Source organism: Elgaria multicarinata, chromosome 3, assembly GCF_023053635.1.
Source record: "Elgaria multicarinata webbii isolate HBS135686 ecotype San Diego chromosome 3, rElgMul1.1.pri, whole genome shotgun sequence".
NCBI lineage: Eukaryota > Metazoa > Chordata > Lepidosauria > Squamata > Anguidae > Elgaria > Elgaria multicarinata.
In genome coordinates, this window is record NC_086173.1 from 144,177,253 (window position 1) to 144,197,369 (window position 20,117).

Below are 20,117 nucleotides of genomic sequence, written 5' to 3' on the forward strand. Positions count from 1 at the left end.
ATTTATTTATTTATTTCATTTTTATGCCGCCCAATAGCCGAAGCTCTCTGGGCGTTGCACACTTCACTTTCAATAGCCATAAGGGAGCTGGACAGCAATGCTATTGGTGACTTTAAAGTCCCTGGTTACTCAACAGTGTTTCAGGTTCAACATACTGAGCCTCTGATTCTTCCCAACCATCATTACCATTGCTTCTGCATCTTTCCATTGCTTCTACTTATCAACAGTTTCCCAATGAGAAGAACAGAGACAGTGGTGGACAAGCTTCGGTGAAAGACAGCATGCTTGCTACTCCTGATCTTCCCTGTAAATGCACAGCCATGTGGAGCATTGGTTGCACACTAGAGCATAATCTCAGTTCAAACAGAACCATGTAAGGCCAAAAAGATCTGGTAAGTGCCCTGATTTGAGCTGGGGGCATACCCTATTCCCCAGACCCCTCTGCTCTGCAATGTGGAGGCATTCTGTGGCACGTCAAAGTTGAAATGCATAGGTTTCCCTGGATGTGGGCAATTTGAAAACCACCACTTAAAACCAAAGAATCAGGCTGTATAGAAAAAACAGCATCTGGGACAGTGAAAACAGCACTGAGCATGAGGAACAGAAAAACAGTGATGGCGTCGGGGTAGCAGATGTGACAAGAACTGAGAAATGCTGTATGAGAAAGTGGCAAAAAATCCACCGCCTAGTGGGATTATCCATCACAAAAACAAGTTGTAAAGGAGGAAAAGATACTTGCCCGTCTGCTATGAGTGAGGCCTCCCTGATCATCTACAGCAGCTTCTTTCTCCTCTTCTTGCTTCTCTTCTTTGTCTGCAGTCTGAAAGATGACAGCACAGATCTCAACAGCAGTTACTAGTACAAGATAATATGCGGGCATTTACTGGAAACATTCAGCATTTCACTGGGGCAGTTGTGGTTCTTTTTGCCTAGAGAAGTCATTGACCTGGTTTGCATGAAAACCCACCACAGGTGATCACCGATGGTGGCTTGCTGTGACGTCTGAACCCAGCACGGATTCTGAAGGGTGGCTTTTTCCCCACTAACAAGCTACAAATGGGTTGTTGTTGGGTTGTTTAGAGAGGATTGTTTTCAAGGTGGCTTGTCGTGAAGTCCAAACCTGGCAGGGTGAGTTCATTGCGGGTTGTTGGGAAAGACTAGAGAGACGCCAACAAGAGCAGTGAAATCCCTGCTGCTCCTTGCAATATTGCTAGTGCTGCCGCCATCCTCCCTCACCCCTTCTCACTGTCCTCTGCCCCATGTTCCTAAAAATTAAAAAGAAAGGACACTGGAGAGTGTCCCAAACGTGTTCACAACCATATGATCTTGCGCAAGTGAGCACATTTGAAAGTCCAGAGCTATGAAATCTGCATCATTTTCTCCTCTGCTTTACTGCTCTGCCATATTTGCATATTTTTTCCGATCCCACTCACTGCTCTGCCTTGAAATATGTGTTTACCAATCTCTCTCACTTGCCTGCCTTAAAACTTGCATATCTTTGCCATTTCCCATCTCTCTCTGCTCTGCCTTGAAACGTGTGTATCTTGACCAATTCACCACCACCACCTCCCTGCTCTGCCTTGAGATTTGCGTATCTTTTCCGACCCCCCCCCACTCCCTGTTCTGCCTTGAAATGTATATCTCTTTACCAATCCTGTCACTGCTCTTTAATCCATATGCATATTTAACAGCTAACAATGGAGAGCAGTGGAGGGAAGCGACAAGCAGCAAGTGGGGGAAGCAGAAAGCAGCTGGTGGCTGCAGGAGAAGGAGCTTTTCGGGTGGTGTAATTGGTAGTACGTGAAGCAGCCTTTTTTAAAAATGGTGTTCACTAGGCAAGGCAAGCATAGAAGTCGAGGATGAAATTGACAAGAGGGGGGATAATAGGTATGCTGGGCTAAATAGTGCACTTGCACAAGACCTATTATTATTATTATAATAATAATAGGAGACCTGAGAGAGCGCCTTCTCCCTTACCAACCTGCCCGGTCACTGAGGTCATCCGAGGGCCTGCTCCTGGTGGTTCCACATAGATCCACCCTCCGATTGGAATCCACCAGGGGAAGAGCCTTCAGCGTGGCGGCGCCCCTCCTGTGGAATTCCCTGCCCCTGGAGGTCAGACAGGCTCCAACCTTGTACTCCTTTCGGTGCCTCCTGAAAACATCTTTATTCCAAGAAGCCTTTCTTTAACATGCAGCCTTGGATTTCTGTTTTTGCTTCTTTTAAATTTTGTTTTAACTGTTTTTATTCTGTTTTTATTTTCATTTTACCTTGTACACCGCTCCGAAATTTTTCAATGGGGAGCGATATATAAGCATTCTAAATAAATAAATAAATAAATTATTATTATTATTATTATTATTATTATTATTATTATTATTATTATTTTAAAGTCTGCAAATGTATTATTGCGTTCATGAAGGCTCAGGAAAATTAATCCCATTTGGTGATCTGATGCGGGAGGGGGAAGTTTCCCTTGTTAGCTGGAAACCCCAATGGGGCAATTGCAGAAAGGGTGCTGACAGAGGCAGTGATGCGGTTGAGGCCGGAGTGGGTTTCATTTTTGGCTTTTGGGGGGGTGTTTCCACGGCCCGCAAAGCCTTGTCCCAGAGAAGTGAGCATAGACGATCTGTGTGATGTTTTCTCGTTTGTCTGGTGAAAGCCATGCAATGGTGGCAGGTGTCCACAATATGGCCTTCACCAAGGCATAAAACACATAAAGAGTGTCCGTCGGAAGGGGGGAGTTTACTCCCGCAACGAACACATTTACGGAAGGGTGCCTTCACGGCCATGCGTGAGGGCACCACGATCCAAGATCGCAAAAAAAAATTTCTGAGTAAACAAAACGCAAATAAAAAGGAAGAAATATAAGAAGATAGAAAGAATAGAATAAAATATTTCAACTCTAAGCGCTGGTAAGCAGAGAAGTTCCTAAGTTGAGTTACCACAATGGCGGTCAACGAAGTACTGAGGGATTAGGGCAGGACCCCGTAGTATATATATAGGAGGGGGAGGGGTTCCCGCCAAAACTCTAGGCTATGGAAGTTTCCCGGTTGGGTCTCCGCGCAGGCGCAGAGACCATCAGTGTGATGCACAGAGACCACGAAGAAGAAACAAGGAGTTTTGCTGTAAAGGTACCTGGCTGGAATACGGGCTAAAGTCAGCAGGCGGACTGAAGGGGGAAACAAGCAAAGAAAAGTGCAGAGTGCACGGCCATCTGCCGGCTTAGTGAGAGAACAACCAGCCCATGGTGGGTTATTCGCAGGATGGTTTAGCGTGACATGGGAACTCGCCCGTTCCCTCGGAGAACAAGTTCCTCTATAATGCACACTTGTTGCTCTAGAATGTGGACGTTACCTCATTATCACTGGTTGCGGCAAGTCCCTCAGGGACTTCCTCTGCCTGTAGATTGCTGTTCTCATCTGATGCAGCGCCCCGCTGTTCCAGCTCCTTCCGACGGGCTTTCCGACGCCTAGTCTCTGCTCCAATCAGAGTGTCTAGAATAGGTGGAGGTAGCTGTTCTACAGTGTTTGGGGTCCGTTTCTGCACAGGGCAATTCCGGTTTCCCTTGTGACAGGCACAATCCACTTTATAGTTGCTGCCCCACCACAAAAGACACAGAATATATAAGTATCATTACTTGATGTTTTGAGAAGCAACATGTATGCATACTTTGGCTAAGTGTCTAGGAAAGAGCACCAATGAAGAAGCAGAAAGGGGCAATACCAAGGGAAGGGCTTGTCTCCAATAAGCAAGTAGCGTAAAGAAGACTCACCAGACATTGTACTCATAGTCAAAGGCAATGGTAACTTCTGCATCCTTGGCAATGGATGTAACAGCATATATGCACAGGTGAATCATCCCATCTGCAATCACGTGACGAACCTTCAACACACAAACAGAATTGCTTATAAAAATCAGGTCACACTGCAAAAGGCGAATGTTTTCCATGAAAGAGGCCAAGCTAGATCCTGAAACAAATGTTGGTTCTCTGATCATGCAATCTTTGGCCCTCGTACATTTGTAAAAGCCTTTGGTATGCAATCAATTCAGACCTCTGGCAAGAGTCACATGATCGTTCCCAGTAGCCAGCTTGTCAGGAAGAAAGAGGTAGAGGCAGAAAAGGGCTTGGCAGAAACAAAGAGAAAAGGACATGGCAGGAACTAAGAGGAAAGGGATGACTTGCCTACTTTGGGCACTGCCCACCCTTTGCTTTGGCCTCACCCATCACTGTCATTCAGCCCCCAGCAGACTATCTGCGAGGGAATGTGGCCTTCAACAGAAAAAAGGTGCCCACCCGTGCTACGGTCTAGATCAAGACCCCCTTGTTACATTGGATGTATACATTTGAGGGTGAAACATTCTGCTTTACATGGAACTTAAGAGTTTTGTTGTTAAGAACTGGGATACTGCTGGCGAACGCAGGGGACACGCTGAGGAATATAACGGGGAGTAGGTTGGCCAAAATTCAACCTATTAATGACCACAAGGTCCTAGTGTTTGTCTTTCTGGGGCTACTGATGGAATTGCTGCAGCTGTTCTATGAAATTAACTTCTTCTGTAGCATGTGCATTAAAAAATTCAAAGGGCCTTGGTCTGAGACCTCTATACTTTCATTTGGAGCACACTCCACAAACTAAACCAAACTGTCGCACACAAAATGCCACATACCACCATCATTTACCTCAGCATTTGGTGTACAGGAGCGCCGGATGAATCTGGCATCATTACCAAAAGTGCGAGCATCCACACACATCTCGACGCTGTTAAACTTGGAGTAGAATAGCACAAAGGGATACGGTCTGAGGAAGCAAGAGCAACACTTGTAATCCTCATGACAAAGCCAACCTGGGGCTGCTTCCATGGGCTACTGGAAGCATCACTGCATAAGTTATCTTCCATTTAAACACAGCTTCCCATGCCAAATACAATGGGCCACCTCAAGAAATAACTCCAGAAAAGCACAAAGCCTTGGGGAGTGCCCCGCATTTGTGTTTTTAAACCAGCAATTGTGGGAACCCCCCACCCACACCAGCAGCATAAAATGCCTCTATCCTGTGGTGTTCTTACTTTTTGAAGAAATGCCCATTGACCTCGAATTGCTGTCGCAACATCACTTTCCCACGATACTCAATTATAAGGGTATCCACAGCCAGATCTCTGGCTGCCCTCAAGATCTTCCGGTGCTTCTGAACCCGTGTTACTCTCCCCAGCTGTAGCTGCAAAGTTGAAAGTGAGAAGTTAGAACCCATTGCATGCAGAACAACCCTGCGAGTTGGGCTGTATTTGAATAAAAGGGCCTGACTTGAATAGAACATGTACTGTAGAACATCAATCCAAGTTTAAAAATAGAAGTATGGTTGCAGCTTTAGTGACTGTTTCCATGGATAAACAGGTTTTAGATTTCTGGATATTGATAAAACATATTCTCATAATTGGCTTGATTATAACATGTTATTATTGAGGAAGGAGCAGGATGGGTTTTTAGAACTGGGTACAGCTAGCCCTAAAGAGTTAAATTCTAACTTTGATTTGGCCTCCTTTCTTTGAGTATGTTTCAAAGACTGCACATTTGTTGATGATTTTGCTCTCCCTCTTTTATTTGTTCCCCTCTGTGAGATTTACAAGTTTGTAAGTTATAGAAACAGTGTTTGGCTGTTTATAAGACATTGTTTGTGTTTATCTCTTTATTGTACAGATGGTCTCCACCTGATGTTAGAGCCAGTGCGTCACTGACCATGCCTCTACGGGACTTACGATGATGTTTCTTAAGGGAGTTTGTACCTTTAAGGGAATAGTTCATAAAAACTGTTCCATTTGCAGGAGAGGCACTCACCCACCAAGGTTAAAGAGAAGCCAGGAGACATCAGTTGGTTATCTACAGGCTTTAAGGTAAGGCTATTTGTTTCATACAAACTTACATGGGTCTCTACCTCAACACACGGCAACACTCATCCTATGACTACTGCCTTATGTTTGGTCTTTAAAGCATTAGTTCCTGGAGAGAACTAAGAGACTTTTGTTAGTTTTTTAGATGGTTGCTGTTATAATATGTGAATCCTACATGGGGGCATGCTTTCATTGTTCATACTTTTATGAATTTGTTTGGGGATTGTTTGAACCCTTATATAGGGATATGTTTTTATGATTTGCAGTATATAAAGAATTTTGGTTATTCCATGACAGCTTCTGATGAAGGTGAACAGAACGGGGGTATTTCATTTCATTTTCACTTGCCTGTATAATGGACAATATCCACTGGGGCACAACACCTAATGTAAATTACACTGTGCACATATAAACTACTCCAGCACAACACCAATAAGCATTAACTGGAGTGCCGATTTCCCAGGGACACTGCTTTCTGCTTCCCTTGTTAAATGAGTAACTTTTTAAAAAAATGTTTAACTATTTAGGAACTTAGAACTTGGTTCTGTTTTCTGCTTCAATGTGTGATTTCCTTAAAAATATACACATCCTGATTTAAAAAATTGGAACTGTTCGCCTTTATTCCAACATTAGCTGTGCATTTCAGTTGCTGGATCTCTCGCTGGGGCTGACTGTTTGCCTTCAGGCATTGCATATTTGGGTTTTATTCCATGCAATTCACATAATTGTAATAAAATGTATATATGACTTGCACATAAACATTAGAGCCTAATGTTTAGGCTCTAAACATCACTTCTGGTTTTTTTTTTTAGTACTTTAGGATTGTTGCATCTGTTTTCTATTATGTATGTATGTATGTTCTATACCACCCCATACCCAAAGGTCTCTGGGTGGTTTAAAAAACATGAACTATCAGAATGCATGAACTGAAGGGGCAAGTAGAACATGCTCAAGGTGGCACTGATAGTCAGACAAGAAAATTTTTATACCCGAAAAGAATTTTATCTAATGAGCCAGGTACGTAGGGTTGGGGGAAGGGCTGTCACTTCATACTTCCCTGAGTTCCACCTTATCTGTTCTCCCCTGTGTATAAGCTTGCTTGCAGCCAGGAGCAACATGGTATCTTTCAAGCCTGGACCTGATCAATCACCCCATCCTAGCACACAGCTGGCTGGGTTACCACTACTTTGGGATCTCCTTCTTTACCTGCATCTGGGATCCAATCACCGTGTTGTTACAGGCCAGCTCTGTCTTATTGATTGTGTCCAGCACAGCAGCCTTGCCCACAAATTCTTTATTGGCATTTAGATGATGTTCCAGGAGATTCTGCACATCAGCACTGTACTGGTTAGTGAAGGCTTCTTCATACTGATCGGTCCAGAGCCTTATGCGGTTTTCCCACCCCTCTGCCGTATTCTCATCCAGGGCGTGGGCTTCTGAAGGAGAGTTCTGTACAAAACACGAATCAACTCAATTGCTAAAGGCTTAGGCCTCTGTGAAAGCTACTGAGACTGCTTGTGATAGAAAAGCCTAGAACTAGAAAAAATAATCCAACATCTTAACCTAAGTGAGCCTTGGCCTCAAACAGCTTCTTGGTTGGCAGCTTCAAGAGAAGTGACAGAACACCTGCTTTGCATGCAGAAGGTACCAGGTTCCATCCCCAGCACCTCTAGGTAAGGCTAAGAAAAAAATCCTGCCTGGAAAGCCTCTGCCAACCGGTGTCAACAATATTGGGCTTAGATGGACAAACAGTCTGACCCAGGAGAAGGCAGCTTCCCATGTTCCTAAGGTCCTCCTACCCCTGATGTCCATTCATCAAGCTTCATGTAACTGGCAATTGTTACACAGTGTCTGTAAGTCCATTTCGAACATATCTTGCAGGAGACTAAATGCCATGTCACCCACCATCTCTGATATGCACATCCATGCTCTTTAAATGTGTCCCTCTCTCAAAAATATTGCCACAACTACAACTGTCTTGGACGAGGTCAAAGAGCAACCATGGGGTGTCATATATGTCAGGGTTTCACACATCGAGCAAGCAGGGCTCATTAGCCCTTGGGAGTGAAAGCTATATATTGCAGGCCAAGTTTTTTAGAATGGCTATACTATTCAGATCGGTGATCCCTCTCTAAAGCATGTTTGGAATGGAGTTGCACCGGGGTTATGTACATAGTTCTACTCACCTTCATCCGCAAAGACTTCCGTGAACCTTCTCTAAAAGCCTGTCAGCAGAGCAAGACAAATGGCCATCAGTATTTATGCCCTACATATTTGAGCTCGTGTTCAATAAAGACTGCAGCTTCAAAACTGCAAAGGGGAAGGACCAAGAAATTTACAACACATAAGGTGAGAAGAGAAACTGAACCCAGTGTACTTTCAATAGCAGACACCCGTGTCCCCCGAAGACCACCTTTTCCAGGACTTCTTCAGCCCACATGCATTGATTGCTTCCATTTCACTTGTACTGAACCTCAGCCAAATAACCCTCATACCAAGCAAAAATCAATCAGGCAAGGAGTGCTTGAAAGAAAAGCAAGGAATCTACAACACAACACAATTATTCCACTCCAATAAAAGCAAGTAGCAGAATGAAATACTCTGAAAAGCTTTTATTTGGGTATCAAAAGCCCCTCCCAAGTCTGGGAAGAACTGTTGCATGAGTAACAAAAATAAGCTACATTGAGCAATTGAGAATCTGTAACATTGCATTAATTTTATAGCAACAACTTCACTAACTTGTGTATGTAACAACAATCTCAGGAGTATATAGACCTACTAGATTTTGCTGTATCTAAGCCCAAGCTATAGGCTGGGTTTGCATGACACATTCATCCATGATGGGTTTTTTTTTTTAATTAACCACAATGGTTTATTATGTCGTCTGTGGATAGTTTTCCCCAACCACAGTGGCTTATTTAGCCAAAATAAGCCACCCTGATAAGCCACGGTCTGCAGTGAGGTTTAGTTTAGCCATCGTGGCTTATCGTGTTGTGTGGCACCCCAGCATGGATAAAGGGCATCCATCAGTCAGCGAGCTGCTTGGCAAGAGCAGTGGAAACTTCTACCCCGTTGCCCAATGGGGTTGCAATTGCCATTCATGATCATGCCCAAACCATTGCCCATGCAAGAGCACTTTGCAAAATGTAATAGGAGGTCTATGAGCAACAAGCTGCACTGACTTCTATTAGATTTTCAAAGTGCTCCTGATGAAAATTAGGGGCGGTGGAATCCCCCTTCCCCCACCACACACTAAGGTCCTTGGAGCAACAGAACACTCAGTGGGGTGGCGGTGGTTCACACACATCCCATACCCCATTTTTTTTAAAAAAAATCCCCAGTCTTGTTATGTGGAAAACAGGGCTAGGGAGAATAAAAGAAAAATCTGAAAATCAGTGCTTGGGGGCAAAATCCAATCCCTCGCCAAGGACTGGGTTGACCCACTGTCCTTGGTGGAGAGATTGGATTTCAGTCCACCTGCTTTCCCAATTTTAACTCCCTAATGCAAGTCAATGGAGGCGATCTCCATAGGCTCGCATGGGGATTCAAAGCATTCCATCTGCAAAAAGATAAAGCTATTTTTATGGCAAGGAGGGGTGGGGTGCTAGGATGGGGAGTAGTGTGCCATATGGGAGAAATGCACAGGGAAGTGGGTAACTGTATCCCTTTCCCCCCTTCGCCACCCACTTTAAAATCACTCACTGCCGTGTCGATTTCCCATTCGTGCAGGAATGGGGATGGCCATTGGGGCTTCCCTGGGTTGTTTGTTTCCTTTCTCCTTCACCCATTTCCCCCCAGTCTCCCAAATGCCTTTGCAGTACTTTAGAGCGGCTCGTGCCAGTCACTTCTGCAGCATGGCAAACAACCAATGAACAACGCATGGTTCTGGTTTCACATGTAATGACAATCCATCATTTTAACAACTCAGAGTTCATAATCCAATAACAAACCATGGGTTCTCTTTCTGGGTTGTTCACGGCTAACAAACCATGGTTTGTTAGTGTGGCTGGGTTTGTACATCATGACAACCCAGAATTCAACAACCCATTGGGTTAAAACTGTTCTTGTGCATATCATCTGTAGAACAGGAGTGGGCAAGCTTCAGGCTTGTAGGAACTACTTTGGTTTTTTACTAGAACTCTGAGATCCATCAGCTGGAACCTGGTGTAAAGGAGAATTAAAGAATTCTGAGCCCAGGATTTTGTTTTGAGTACCAGAACTGAATGGTACTCAACAGGGGAGGGGCTGTAGGTCAGTGATAGCCCACAGAAAGTCCCATGTTTCATCGCAGGCATCTCCAGGAAGATCTGGAAAAACCCTTTCTGGAGAGCCACTGCCAGTCTGTGCTGACAATACTGGGTGGAATGACTTGGTATAAGGCACTTTCCCTGTTCCTATGAGCTTACTGTGCATCCACACAATTATTGGTTACTACTCTTGGGTTGCTGTCAGCCATCTCTGTCCACATACCTTGATTTTTTTTGCCTTTGGTGCAGTACGAGCTCTCTCTGTATTCCTTTTCCTCTTTTTGGGTTTGGTTCTGCAGACCCGATTGACTGTCAGAGTGATGCTTGTAGGGGTGTGCTGTGTAGCAGTGTACAACACCGTGGAGGGAGAGAGCTCCTCGTCCCAGCTCTCAGTTGCGCTGCTGTCTCCACCTACAGTGAGGAACATCACATTGGCAGCTTTTCCTTTGTCCTGAAAAATCTTGTACTTGCCCTCATAGTGAGTTGACACTGCACTCCTCTCCTGGGAAGGAGAGGCCATGCAGACCCAACACCTTTCTCTCATAATGACAGCTTGCTCTACATTTGCTCCCTCAGCATTTCTGATATATCTCCCCTCACCTTTGAGGTGTGAAGCAGACTAGGAAAGAGCAAGTAGTGTTCATCATGGAAATGAGTTATTAGAGGCAATGAGGCATAACAAAGAGTACGTCTGCATCAGGACAAACTGCTCATTCATAAACCCCAGGAGTCTGGTGGCAATTGCCAGTTCTGAACACACCTGACACGTTGTCCTGCTTCCGGCGGTGGAGCCTGATCACTTTCCCCCTGCTGATTCCCCTGCAAAAGAACAATAGAAACCTGAAGCTGGCACTGTTAAGGGCAACGCTGGTTGAAATAAAACTGAGCTATGGGTCTTCAGTGCAATACCAGGTGATCTTGAAGAATGACATGCAACTGAAATTAATTTAATGGTGACTTCAACTTCATCTATCTATATCCATGAGCATTTCTTCAGCAAGTAATGGATTTTGCAACCAGTACAATGTTCATATTCCCCAGGAGTCCTATCTTTCTGTTTTAGAAAGAGCACATTCCTAGCTCTTATAACTGTGCAAAAAAGTTGAAAGAGTGTTGAAATGCAATGTCATTTAAATGCTCGTGTCTAAGGATGGTCTGGAAGGCTCAAGAAACTTTTAGCACATCTGCTCTTCCCTATGAAGCCCAGTCCCATTCTCACTCCTGCTTGGCAATCGCTGACTAGATGCCTTCTCACTTTTGCTATTTTACCACTGCACTAAGAGAGCATACCCAACGCTACAGAGAGGCGCAGTTTCAGATGCTCCTATCTGATGCTCAGAGTGTTAATTGGTAACCACATTTGGCCGATTCAAGTAAGCCACATTTAGACCATTGGTGCAGAGTCGAAGCCTGAGGGCCGAATTCCATTCCAGAGCTTTCGAGGACTGCATTCTCGTGATGGGCAGGGCAAAAGGGGCCGGGCAAAAAACAAACACCCACCCACCCACCCCACCATCAAGCACATCAGCATATTTTAGCTTAAGGTTTTACTGCCAGCAACTAGGCCTTAAGAGAGTCATTTCAACCTTTTAGAATTGGGGAGGGCGGGGAACTGCACAAGAGCTATGAAACCACCAAATTCTAGGTGGCTTGGGGAAAGGAGGAGGGGCCAGGGAAAGGGACCTCCTGGGGACTCTTGGGAGGGCCAGATTTGGCCACCAAGCTTAAGGTTCTGCACTCAATTTAGCAAATCTGATATTTACATAATTTATTGCAGGATTTGGCTTTTGGTGTGAATTTCTCGATGCACTTTCTTTACTACATACCATACTAATAAAACAAAGATTGGGAGCAATAGAAGGTTAAGAGGAAGGTCTACCACAAGATGTAGTGATGGCCACCAATTTGAATGGCTTTAAAAGGGGGTTGGATAAATTCCTGGAGAACGCTATCAATGGCTACTAGCCCTGATGTCTATGTGCTACCTCCAGTATCTGAGGCAGTAAGCCTGTGCGCACCAGTTGCTGGGGAACATGGGTGGGAGGGTGCTGCTGCACCATGTCCTGCTTTGTTGGTTCCTGGTCAACAGAGTGCCGGACCAGTTGGACCCTCGGTCTGATCCAGCGTTGCACTTCTTGTGTTCTTATGTCCACTAAGCAAACAAGAAATCTCTTTCACACACTCTTCCCCACCTATAGGCAAGACCTTACCTGCACTTCTCACATTTGAGGAGGAAGCCATCTTGGGAGAGACTACAGTGACACCAGCTGGGAATAGATTCTGCCTCTGAAGAGCTCTCTGTGTCACCAGAATTCTCCTCATCGTGAGAGTGTAGGCCATTCAGTTCTGCACGAGGGATGATGGTCTGGACAGGGGGAGAAGCAGGAGGGGTCGGAGGAGGAGGGGCTCCATAATTATGATCCTGAAAACAAACATGGGCATCAGTGCGATTTCAAATGTGGGATAAAAAAAGGAAGAGGTATGACTTTCCACAATTTGTGAGCTCAAATACACACTACAAAGCCTATCCAGCACACAGAGATTTGAGGAGTGACCTAAACTCAGGCTAACAGAGCAAGGAACCACAAGATGTACTTAACCTGGGACTCACTCCAGGACTTTGGAGTGATTGTTTTCTCCATCCACTCCTAAGATCTGAATCCAATTGTCTCGCAAAGTATCACAGATACTAATAGTAAATACATTCTTCAAGTGCCTATCCTTACGAAGCGAAAGCATCACCATCCTCCACAAGAGAGGGAGAAGCCAAGGTTTGCAGGAGACAAAAATCTTTAAGGGGAGAACCTAACGAAGCGGGGTGGGTGGGTGGACAAGCACCAAACATAGCCCAATGAAGACTAAGCCTACACTGTGGGCACAGAATGCTATCAGAGGGGGAAGGATGGAAAGCAAAGAAAAAAGAGGAGTTAGAATGGAATAGAATAGCTGAAAACATGACCTGGAGCACTCCACACTGCAACATTTTGTTGCAAGTCCCATTGAGTCTCTTAAGGCAGAATTGTATGTGACTGCAAACATTCAGCACAGGAAGCCTGCAAACAAAGTCAGACGACCCCCTCCACCCCTGGATCCTGAAATCTATTTTTACTTTTTGAATATTGGGGCTCATGATACCTACAAACATCATTAGAAAAATAAAACTGCTATAAGGCAGTTCTACTGAAGAACTTTCCATCAGAAGCACTGCCGACACCAAAAAATGCCCCCTCAACTCCTAGTCCCATGCTACATTTTGCAATGAACTTTCTGAAACACACACAACACCCCCCATCGCAATACTTAGAAACTCATGTGTCACTTGGCAATTCTACCATCTTCCAAGGAAATATGCAGCTGAATCATGCACAAGCCAGGGGGGGAGAAGAGAGGGAATGGGTATAATACAAGTCTACTGCAGATAACAAAGATGGTACTCACTGCATAAGGCAACCCTCGGTAGCTATGCCTCTGAGAGGCCCCGTAGCCATGACTTGCGTAAACATTTTTCTCACCAACAGCTGGGCTAGCTTCCACAGACTCTGGGCTGCAGAAAGGGCCAAAAGCAGAACCAATCAGTAGAGGAAATGGTTCTTTTCAAATACTTAGCCAGGTCTCAACGCTTTCTCTCATGCCATACAGATATCCAGCCAAGAATGGACATATCTTGTGGGGGAAAAGTGAGGTATGGAATCCACGAAGGCCAGATTGTGAAAGAAACAGGGAGAAGAGGCAAGCGACTATCAATTGCCTCCAAACGGGGCACCTTGGGTAAGGAGTGTTAACAACCTTGCTACAGCCAAAAAAAAAAAAAAAAAAAAAAAACAGTAATGAAAAAGCTGCTGACAATGCTGATCTTTAAACTATCTTTCTAGCTACCCATTCATTTCATTCGTTTGTGGATTAAAAACTCTTCATAGATCTGCCCTTCCACCTGACCCCTTTTGTTACCACTACAACTCAGTCTAAGAAGTTTAAGATCTCCCTGTCCACAATCTGATTTCAGATGAAAATACCTTCCAGACCACAATGTCTGCTTACAGCTTCTCCAACTGTTATGAGTTACCTAATACAGGCATGACCCTGGATACAGTTTCCAAGTCACGGAAGCGCTTGAGTTAACTTGGCAAGGATAGGCCATTCATACTTCATGCCATTGAAGAGCTTCAGAAATATCTATGACCTGGGTAGACAGCAACTCTGAGCAAACCACAATATGCAGGGTTTCTTGCTTCCTTAAAGGCCTATAAAGGGAATGGCCCATCTAAGCTGCTACTAACTGAATGAAACTGCATTTTCCCACCACAAGGTGGCAGAAAAAATCAGCTCAAAATGTGGTACAAAATGGGCAATTAGTGAAAGGCTGTGGGAGTCCTCGTTACAGAAAAGGAAACAGGAAAAGCTGTAGGTGATGAAGCCAAAGCCTGGATGCCATAAGGAGAAACTGCTCTCTTTCTGGGGAGCGGGAGGGCAAGACTAAAAGGAGGAGGAACCACCACTGCAGGCACGTATTGGGAATATGTTTCAGGAAATGTCTTTTCCTTTGCTACTGCAGTCAACTTTCAAAGGCTATAGCCGGGAAGAAGACTGACCACACATGCTTACTTGAAATCCTGTCTCTGTAAGATCTTCCACACTTCTCATGCCTAACTATCGCTCTGTTGTAGTAAATTAAGACAGTCAACTCTTCAAAGGCAGTGGGATGGATAAAACCAACACCTTGCTGTACTTATAAAAGTTTTGTCTTGAAACTATCTGTACTTTCCTGCAGTACTTTTGGCAAAAGCAGCTCCCCAACTCTCCAATGCACTGGGGAAATCATATAACTCAAGCAGAAACCCTTCTCTAAACTGTGGCGTTTGTTTGGCTGTGAAAAGTGGGTGGATCATGATAGCAAGGCAAACACTGAGTGGTGGACCGTTTACCTACAGAAATGTTACGTCTACTGCTACAACCCAATATCCTCATAGGTATCATTGGTAGCCTCAGCTGCTCCTACCTCCACGCTCCCAAGGAGGGCAAGGACAGGAGGCACAGCAGCCAACAGCCTTCTCAGGCCTCTCTATGCCAGATGACAAACTGCAAGGCCAGTGCAACCTGACAATATCATAGAATGTGGCCCTGAAGGTTCCTGGGCAGCCCGGGATAAAAACACAGCCAAGTGAAATGAAACACAGTGTAAAGACTCTTATCAAAACCACAAGATCTGACTGGAATAAGCTGCGAAGAGAGATGTATATCCAGGACAGATCTGACATTAGACAGGAAACAGGGTAAAGGACATTGGCTTTGCAGGAAGCTTCTTTGCCAGGCAAACTCCAGCTGCATAGGATGGAAGCAGCGTTGGCTGGGCAGGTGCTTGTGTCTCAATGAAACCTAGCAGGTGTGTGCAATGAATGAAATAAAACCAGAAGCACTATACTACACCAACCTGATCCAACCTGCAGCCCTCCAGATGCTTTGGACTTCAACTCCCTGCAGCCCTAGTCAGCACAGCCAATGGTCAGGAATCCTGAGAAATGTAGTCCACAAAATCTGGAGGGCACCAAGTTGGGGAAGGCTGTTTCTACACCATGTATCCAGATAAGAAAAAGATGCAAGGAAAAGGAATGGCTTATGTATGGCAGAGCTTCATAAAAGCCCAGCAAAGAGAGGCCAGATACACACAGGGATTAGTTCCTCTTGAGTATAGACTGTAAAGCAGGTGACTCAAACAGTGCATCTGGCCCTCTACGTCACAAGTACTTCATTCTTGGGAAAGCTGCTCAAGACCAGAGCAGAAACACAGAACACCAGGAAGGCATGGTCCTCCTTCTATGCCTGACTAAGCTCAATGAGCAATTCAGCTCTGGGAATCTTCCTCTCTGTGGACAGTCCATTTGGGGTGTTGTGCTATGGGTCATAATGTCTCTATCACAGGAAGTTTCTCGCAAGCTACCTCAGGAAAAGAGAGCTATACTAAAGGGGTAAAAATCCACATAACAGTTTGAGATAGGCAAGAGGCCCGATGCCTGAAAGATCCTCCTTACCCACATCACACAGCCATCTGTATCAGCAGCACCATGCAACTTAGGCTACAGGAGAGGAAAAGAAGAGTACTGTCAGGGCTCATATCTTGTGAGACACCTATCAACCAAGGTATTACACAACAGATGTGAATTAAAGATCTTTGGGAAAGCAGTATTCTAGTCAAAGTGCTTCTTCTTGGATGCAGTTTAGGGGAAAGGGGCAAAGCTTCTCTTTGGTGTTGCATCTTGATCTAACAAGTACCAGATACAGCCTCACAGAATTCTGGCTCATCTGCTGCAAAGCTAGCTACTCTCTTCTACCCCAGGCTCACCAGGATAGCTGAGGTCTGAAGACCGAGGTCTGAGTCCATGCCCTCCACACACTAACAAGCCAGGCAGCACTTACTCAGATCCAGCAGCCATATCTGAATAAGATGTATCTGGTGTGGTGACTCCCAGAGGGATTGCAATGCTCATGACGTTTGTCAGGGATCACGGAGTCCAAAGGGTAGCGACTGGCAGCTCCAAGGGCGGGGAGCAGCCGCAAAGCCTCGGCCAACACGTCACGGACATGGGGAAACCTGCCAAGGGGAAAGAAACAATGCATTGCCTTTTTTATTTATTATTGCCACAGATATACTGTTCACCTGCAAACCATGAGAGCTCAAGAAGGGAATGAGTAACTTCACATAATGCATGTTGTCTCTTGCCTGTGTGTTACTTCTACATAATCTTCTCTCAAATATGGCCACCCGGCTCACATGCAGAGATTTTCTTGTGTCACAGAAGAGACTGGTGAGCACAGGTAAGAGGTCTGCAGGACTGTCTTGCAAGAGACAGTTAAGTGGGCAGAAATACCATTAGGGGAGGCAAGAGCTCAGAACTGCTGGGGGGTGAGGAAAGAAGTAGGGGAGACCAAGTATGGAATTTGGGGGGGGAGCAGAGGGGGGAGGCAGACAATCCCAGAGCAGCCAATGAGAGAAGACATAAGAAACAGCACAGAAGGTATTTAATATACAGCATTTTATATAAGAATTATCCTTTGACAATCGTGTTGGCCATAGTCAGTCACTGAGCTTCACTGCTATACAGAAGACTGCAATTCATTTTCCAAATTCTACACACTCACTTGGGACAAGGGGAACGAGGAACAAAAAAAGAGTATATGAGAGTGGTGAGAGCAAATTGAAGGGACCAGTAAGAGAAAACAAAGGTGGCACCGCCATGAACGTTTTGTACTCTGGTACCAGAATGCAACATGCATGTGTCTCATGCTAGTTCCGAATACAAAATAAACGTTTAAACCACTGCTATACTTGAAAAAATTCAAGAGCAGTGATCAGGGAAGGAGTGGACCCCCACTTCCATACATTTTGCTAAGAAAAGCAGTGCCTTAAACACACGTGCACCATTCAAATCTGACACTGTTTACTGGTATCTACAGCTAAGTACAGAATGTCAAGTGAGAAGCATGGACACAGAGGCCAACTGAGAAACAGAAGCACAGGTAAAAAGGGGGCATGAAGTAAATATGCTGTCGATGGTGTGGCTTGAATTCAATGCTGCTCATGCCCGCCTCTACAGAACTTAGAGGCCTTCTGCTAAAGGAGGGCTATCCTGTTTGTGCCTTGCAGGTGCATCCAAGGATGGGCAAGGAGACTCTGTCCTATTGGAACAGCTTTGCGACTGAAGACTTGTGGGAGGGGCTTGCCCCCAAGCTGTGAGGGGGCAGCAGGAGCTTGTGGATTAAAGCAGATGGGGAACTCTCACCGGTTAAGCCATGCTGGCTCCACAAACTGTTTTGCCGAACCAATGGTTCTTTTCCCGAGCTGAACATACTACTAATTAACAATCCGCTCCAACTGCATAGAATTTGGAACAGCTGCTGCCCACCTCAATAGCCTTTCAAGAACGTCCCTACCTCCACAAATTACCCATATGCAAGGGTGAGATTTGTGCCGTAACTGTGGGGAAAGGGAGAGCAAACAGATGTTGCCCTTTCATTCTGGCTAGACCCTTGAATTTTCTTCCAGTTCTTCAGGTGAGCCATGCCACCAGTACAACTCTTTGTGTAAGAAACAAGCCTTCAGAAGTCTGTAGTAATTACTAGCACAGCTTAGAATAAACGGCAAAGGGCTGCAACTTCAACTCCCATCTCTCAGCAAGCAAGACACGTCAGAGATCACATCGCTTCTCTGATAGGTCAGCCTAGAAAAGGCTGTTACTTGTTCTGCTCTGAAAGAGGGCGGAGAAAGGGGGATCACATCATCCTGCTGGGAGGGGCTGGGAATTCTCTTCAGGATGTTCCTGCACGGTCAAGAGAGCTGTCTGCAGCCATAAAAGGCACACTCATGCTCAGAGGCAGCATTTCATGCACTGAACATTTCTGGAAATGAGGAAGTTAACAGGGATGTTAGAGGTGTGTGTGTGTGTGTGTATATATATATATATATATATATATATATATATGTGTGTGTGTGTGTGTGTGTGTGTGTGTATATATGTATATGAAAATATACAACTGCAGATTCTCTTTGAAGGCTCCCATTCTCTACTGAAATTCTCACTACTGTGTTCAGCTGTGAATGTGAGCTGCACTAGCACTCTGAGAAAAATTGTGCTTTATATATTCATAGGCAAGGGCATGGCAATCCTAAGGATTCCTTTCAAGTTTGCAAAACAGTCCAAATATGGGTTTGCCTTGATTGAATGGCAGCTTAGAAATGCTACCACAGAGAATGGTTAGCACCCTTCCAGTTCCTTCCGAGGGCTGTCCACACAGTGAAAGGCCTGCTGTTTTAGCCCAACAGCCCCAAGCTTGATTCAAAGGGAATTAGGAAGGAAATGGGGAGGGGCGAAGGAGAAAAGAAATCTATTTAATTATGGACAGTATCTTGTAGAACACACTTCAGTAATGGAAAGAGATAGGAGTAAGATACCAGAACTAGGTAACTTTCATCCCCAGCACTACTCCTACTACTTAACATTGGTACACCAACAGTGTACTAGACACTGAATCGAACACCAAGGTAATGTGACCCATGAACCGAGAGCTCACAAAATAGGAATGACAGAAAGGACAAAGGTGAAAGGAGCAAAGAGTACTCAATAAACGAATAGCAGTGGCGTTTTCTGTGCCTTGCAGGTAGAATTCTGCAGAGCTCTTATTTGAAGCAGCCAATGTTAGGCTGGGTGATGTCGCCTTGCTCACATTCAGCAGAAAGCCTCACCCCTGCAGCAAAATCAAGTTTCAAATAGTGTGGGCAGGGGTACAGCCAGGCTGCCATTGTACAGGAAATTGAGACGATTTGACGGCTAGATCTGGAGATACAGCTCCAGGCAGGGAGGGGCGCGTAACTATTTTCCCAAGTGGTGTTATATGGTAGTTGACCAAATAGACTAAGAAAGCAAATATGCCATCTGTAAAGCAAGTCTGCCACTATCAAATCTGAATCTACCTCAACATTCAAGATACAAGAGCAACAGAATAGTGTGATCTTTGTTTCAACCATCTCCTTGTATTCCCCACTCCCATCTGACTGATGCGGCTGAGACTTTGGGAGCAAGACGAAGAGCCGGCTGGAACGTTTTGTCTATAAAAACAATAAGACAATGAGGCTGGGTGCCCCCTCCCCTGGACTAGGCTGGGTTCAAACCAAAAGGGCTGCTCTGTGGGGGCTTAATCCTTTTCTGCTGAATCTCACGAGCTGTGTCTCTGAATTCTCAAAAAGAAGGGGGCAGGGTTTCCAGCTTAGTTTGAGCCCCAGACAGGGCAACAGAAGGATGCCCAGTCATTAGAATTCTCTCTGGCCTACATAATGCATCAAATACAAAGCACCAAACATTCTTGGAAATGTTTAATGCCCAACAATGGTGATAACCTCCATCTTTCTTTTAAAGACCGAAAAGGGCATCTGTCCTTCGAAAACTGCACTGCCAATCAAAAAAGGGAGAGCTGAGTAGGAATCAAGATAGA

General features: G+C 45.0%; 1 protein-coding gene across 2 annotated transcripts in view; it reads right to left on the reverse strand.

Annotated features, from left to right (window-relative positions):
- Positions 1-20,117, reverse strand: part of SETD5 (SET domain containing 5) — a 67,747-nt gene that overhangs the window by 25,157 nt on the left and 22,473 nt on the right. For both annotated transcript variants that reach the window (XM_063122120.1, XM_063122119.1), the window contains exons 2-13: positions 16,548-16,722; positions 13,575-13,680; positions 12,347-12,558; positions 10,897-10,955; positions 10,360-10,547; positions 8,076-8,114; positions 7,096-7,338; positions 5,071-5,219; positions 4,685-4,802; positions 3,776-3,885; positions 3,358-3,598; positions 740-820 (exon numbers count right to left, since the gene is read on the reverse strand). In XM_063122120.1, the coding sequence (XP_062978190.1) occupies positions 740-820; positions 3,358-3,598; positions 3,776-3,885; positions 4,685-4,802; positions 5,071-5,219; positions 7,096-7,338; positions 8,076-8,114; positions 10,360-10,547; positions 10,897-10,955; positions 12,347-12,558; positions 13,575-13,680; positions 16,548-16,618 (1,617 nt within the window). In that variant the 5' untranslated portion in view covers positions 16,619-16,722. The remainder of the gene's footprint in view (positions 1-739; positions 821-3,357; positions 3,599-3,775; positions 3,886-4,684; positions 4,803-5,070; positions 5,220-7,095; positions 7,339-8,075; positions 8,115-10,359; positions 10,548-10,896; positions 10,956-12,346; positions 12,559-13,574; positions 13,681-16,547; positions 16,723-20,117) is intronic.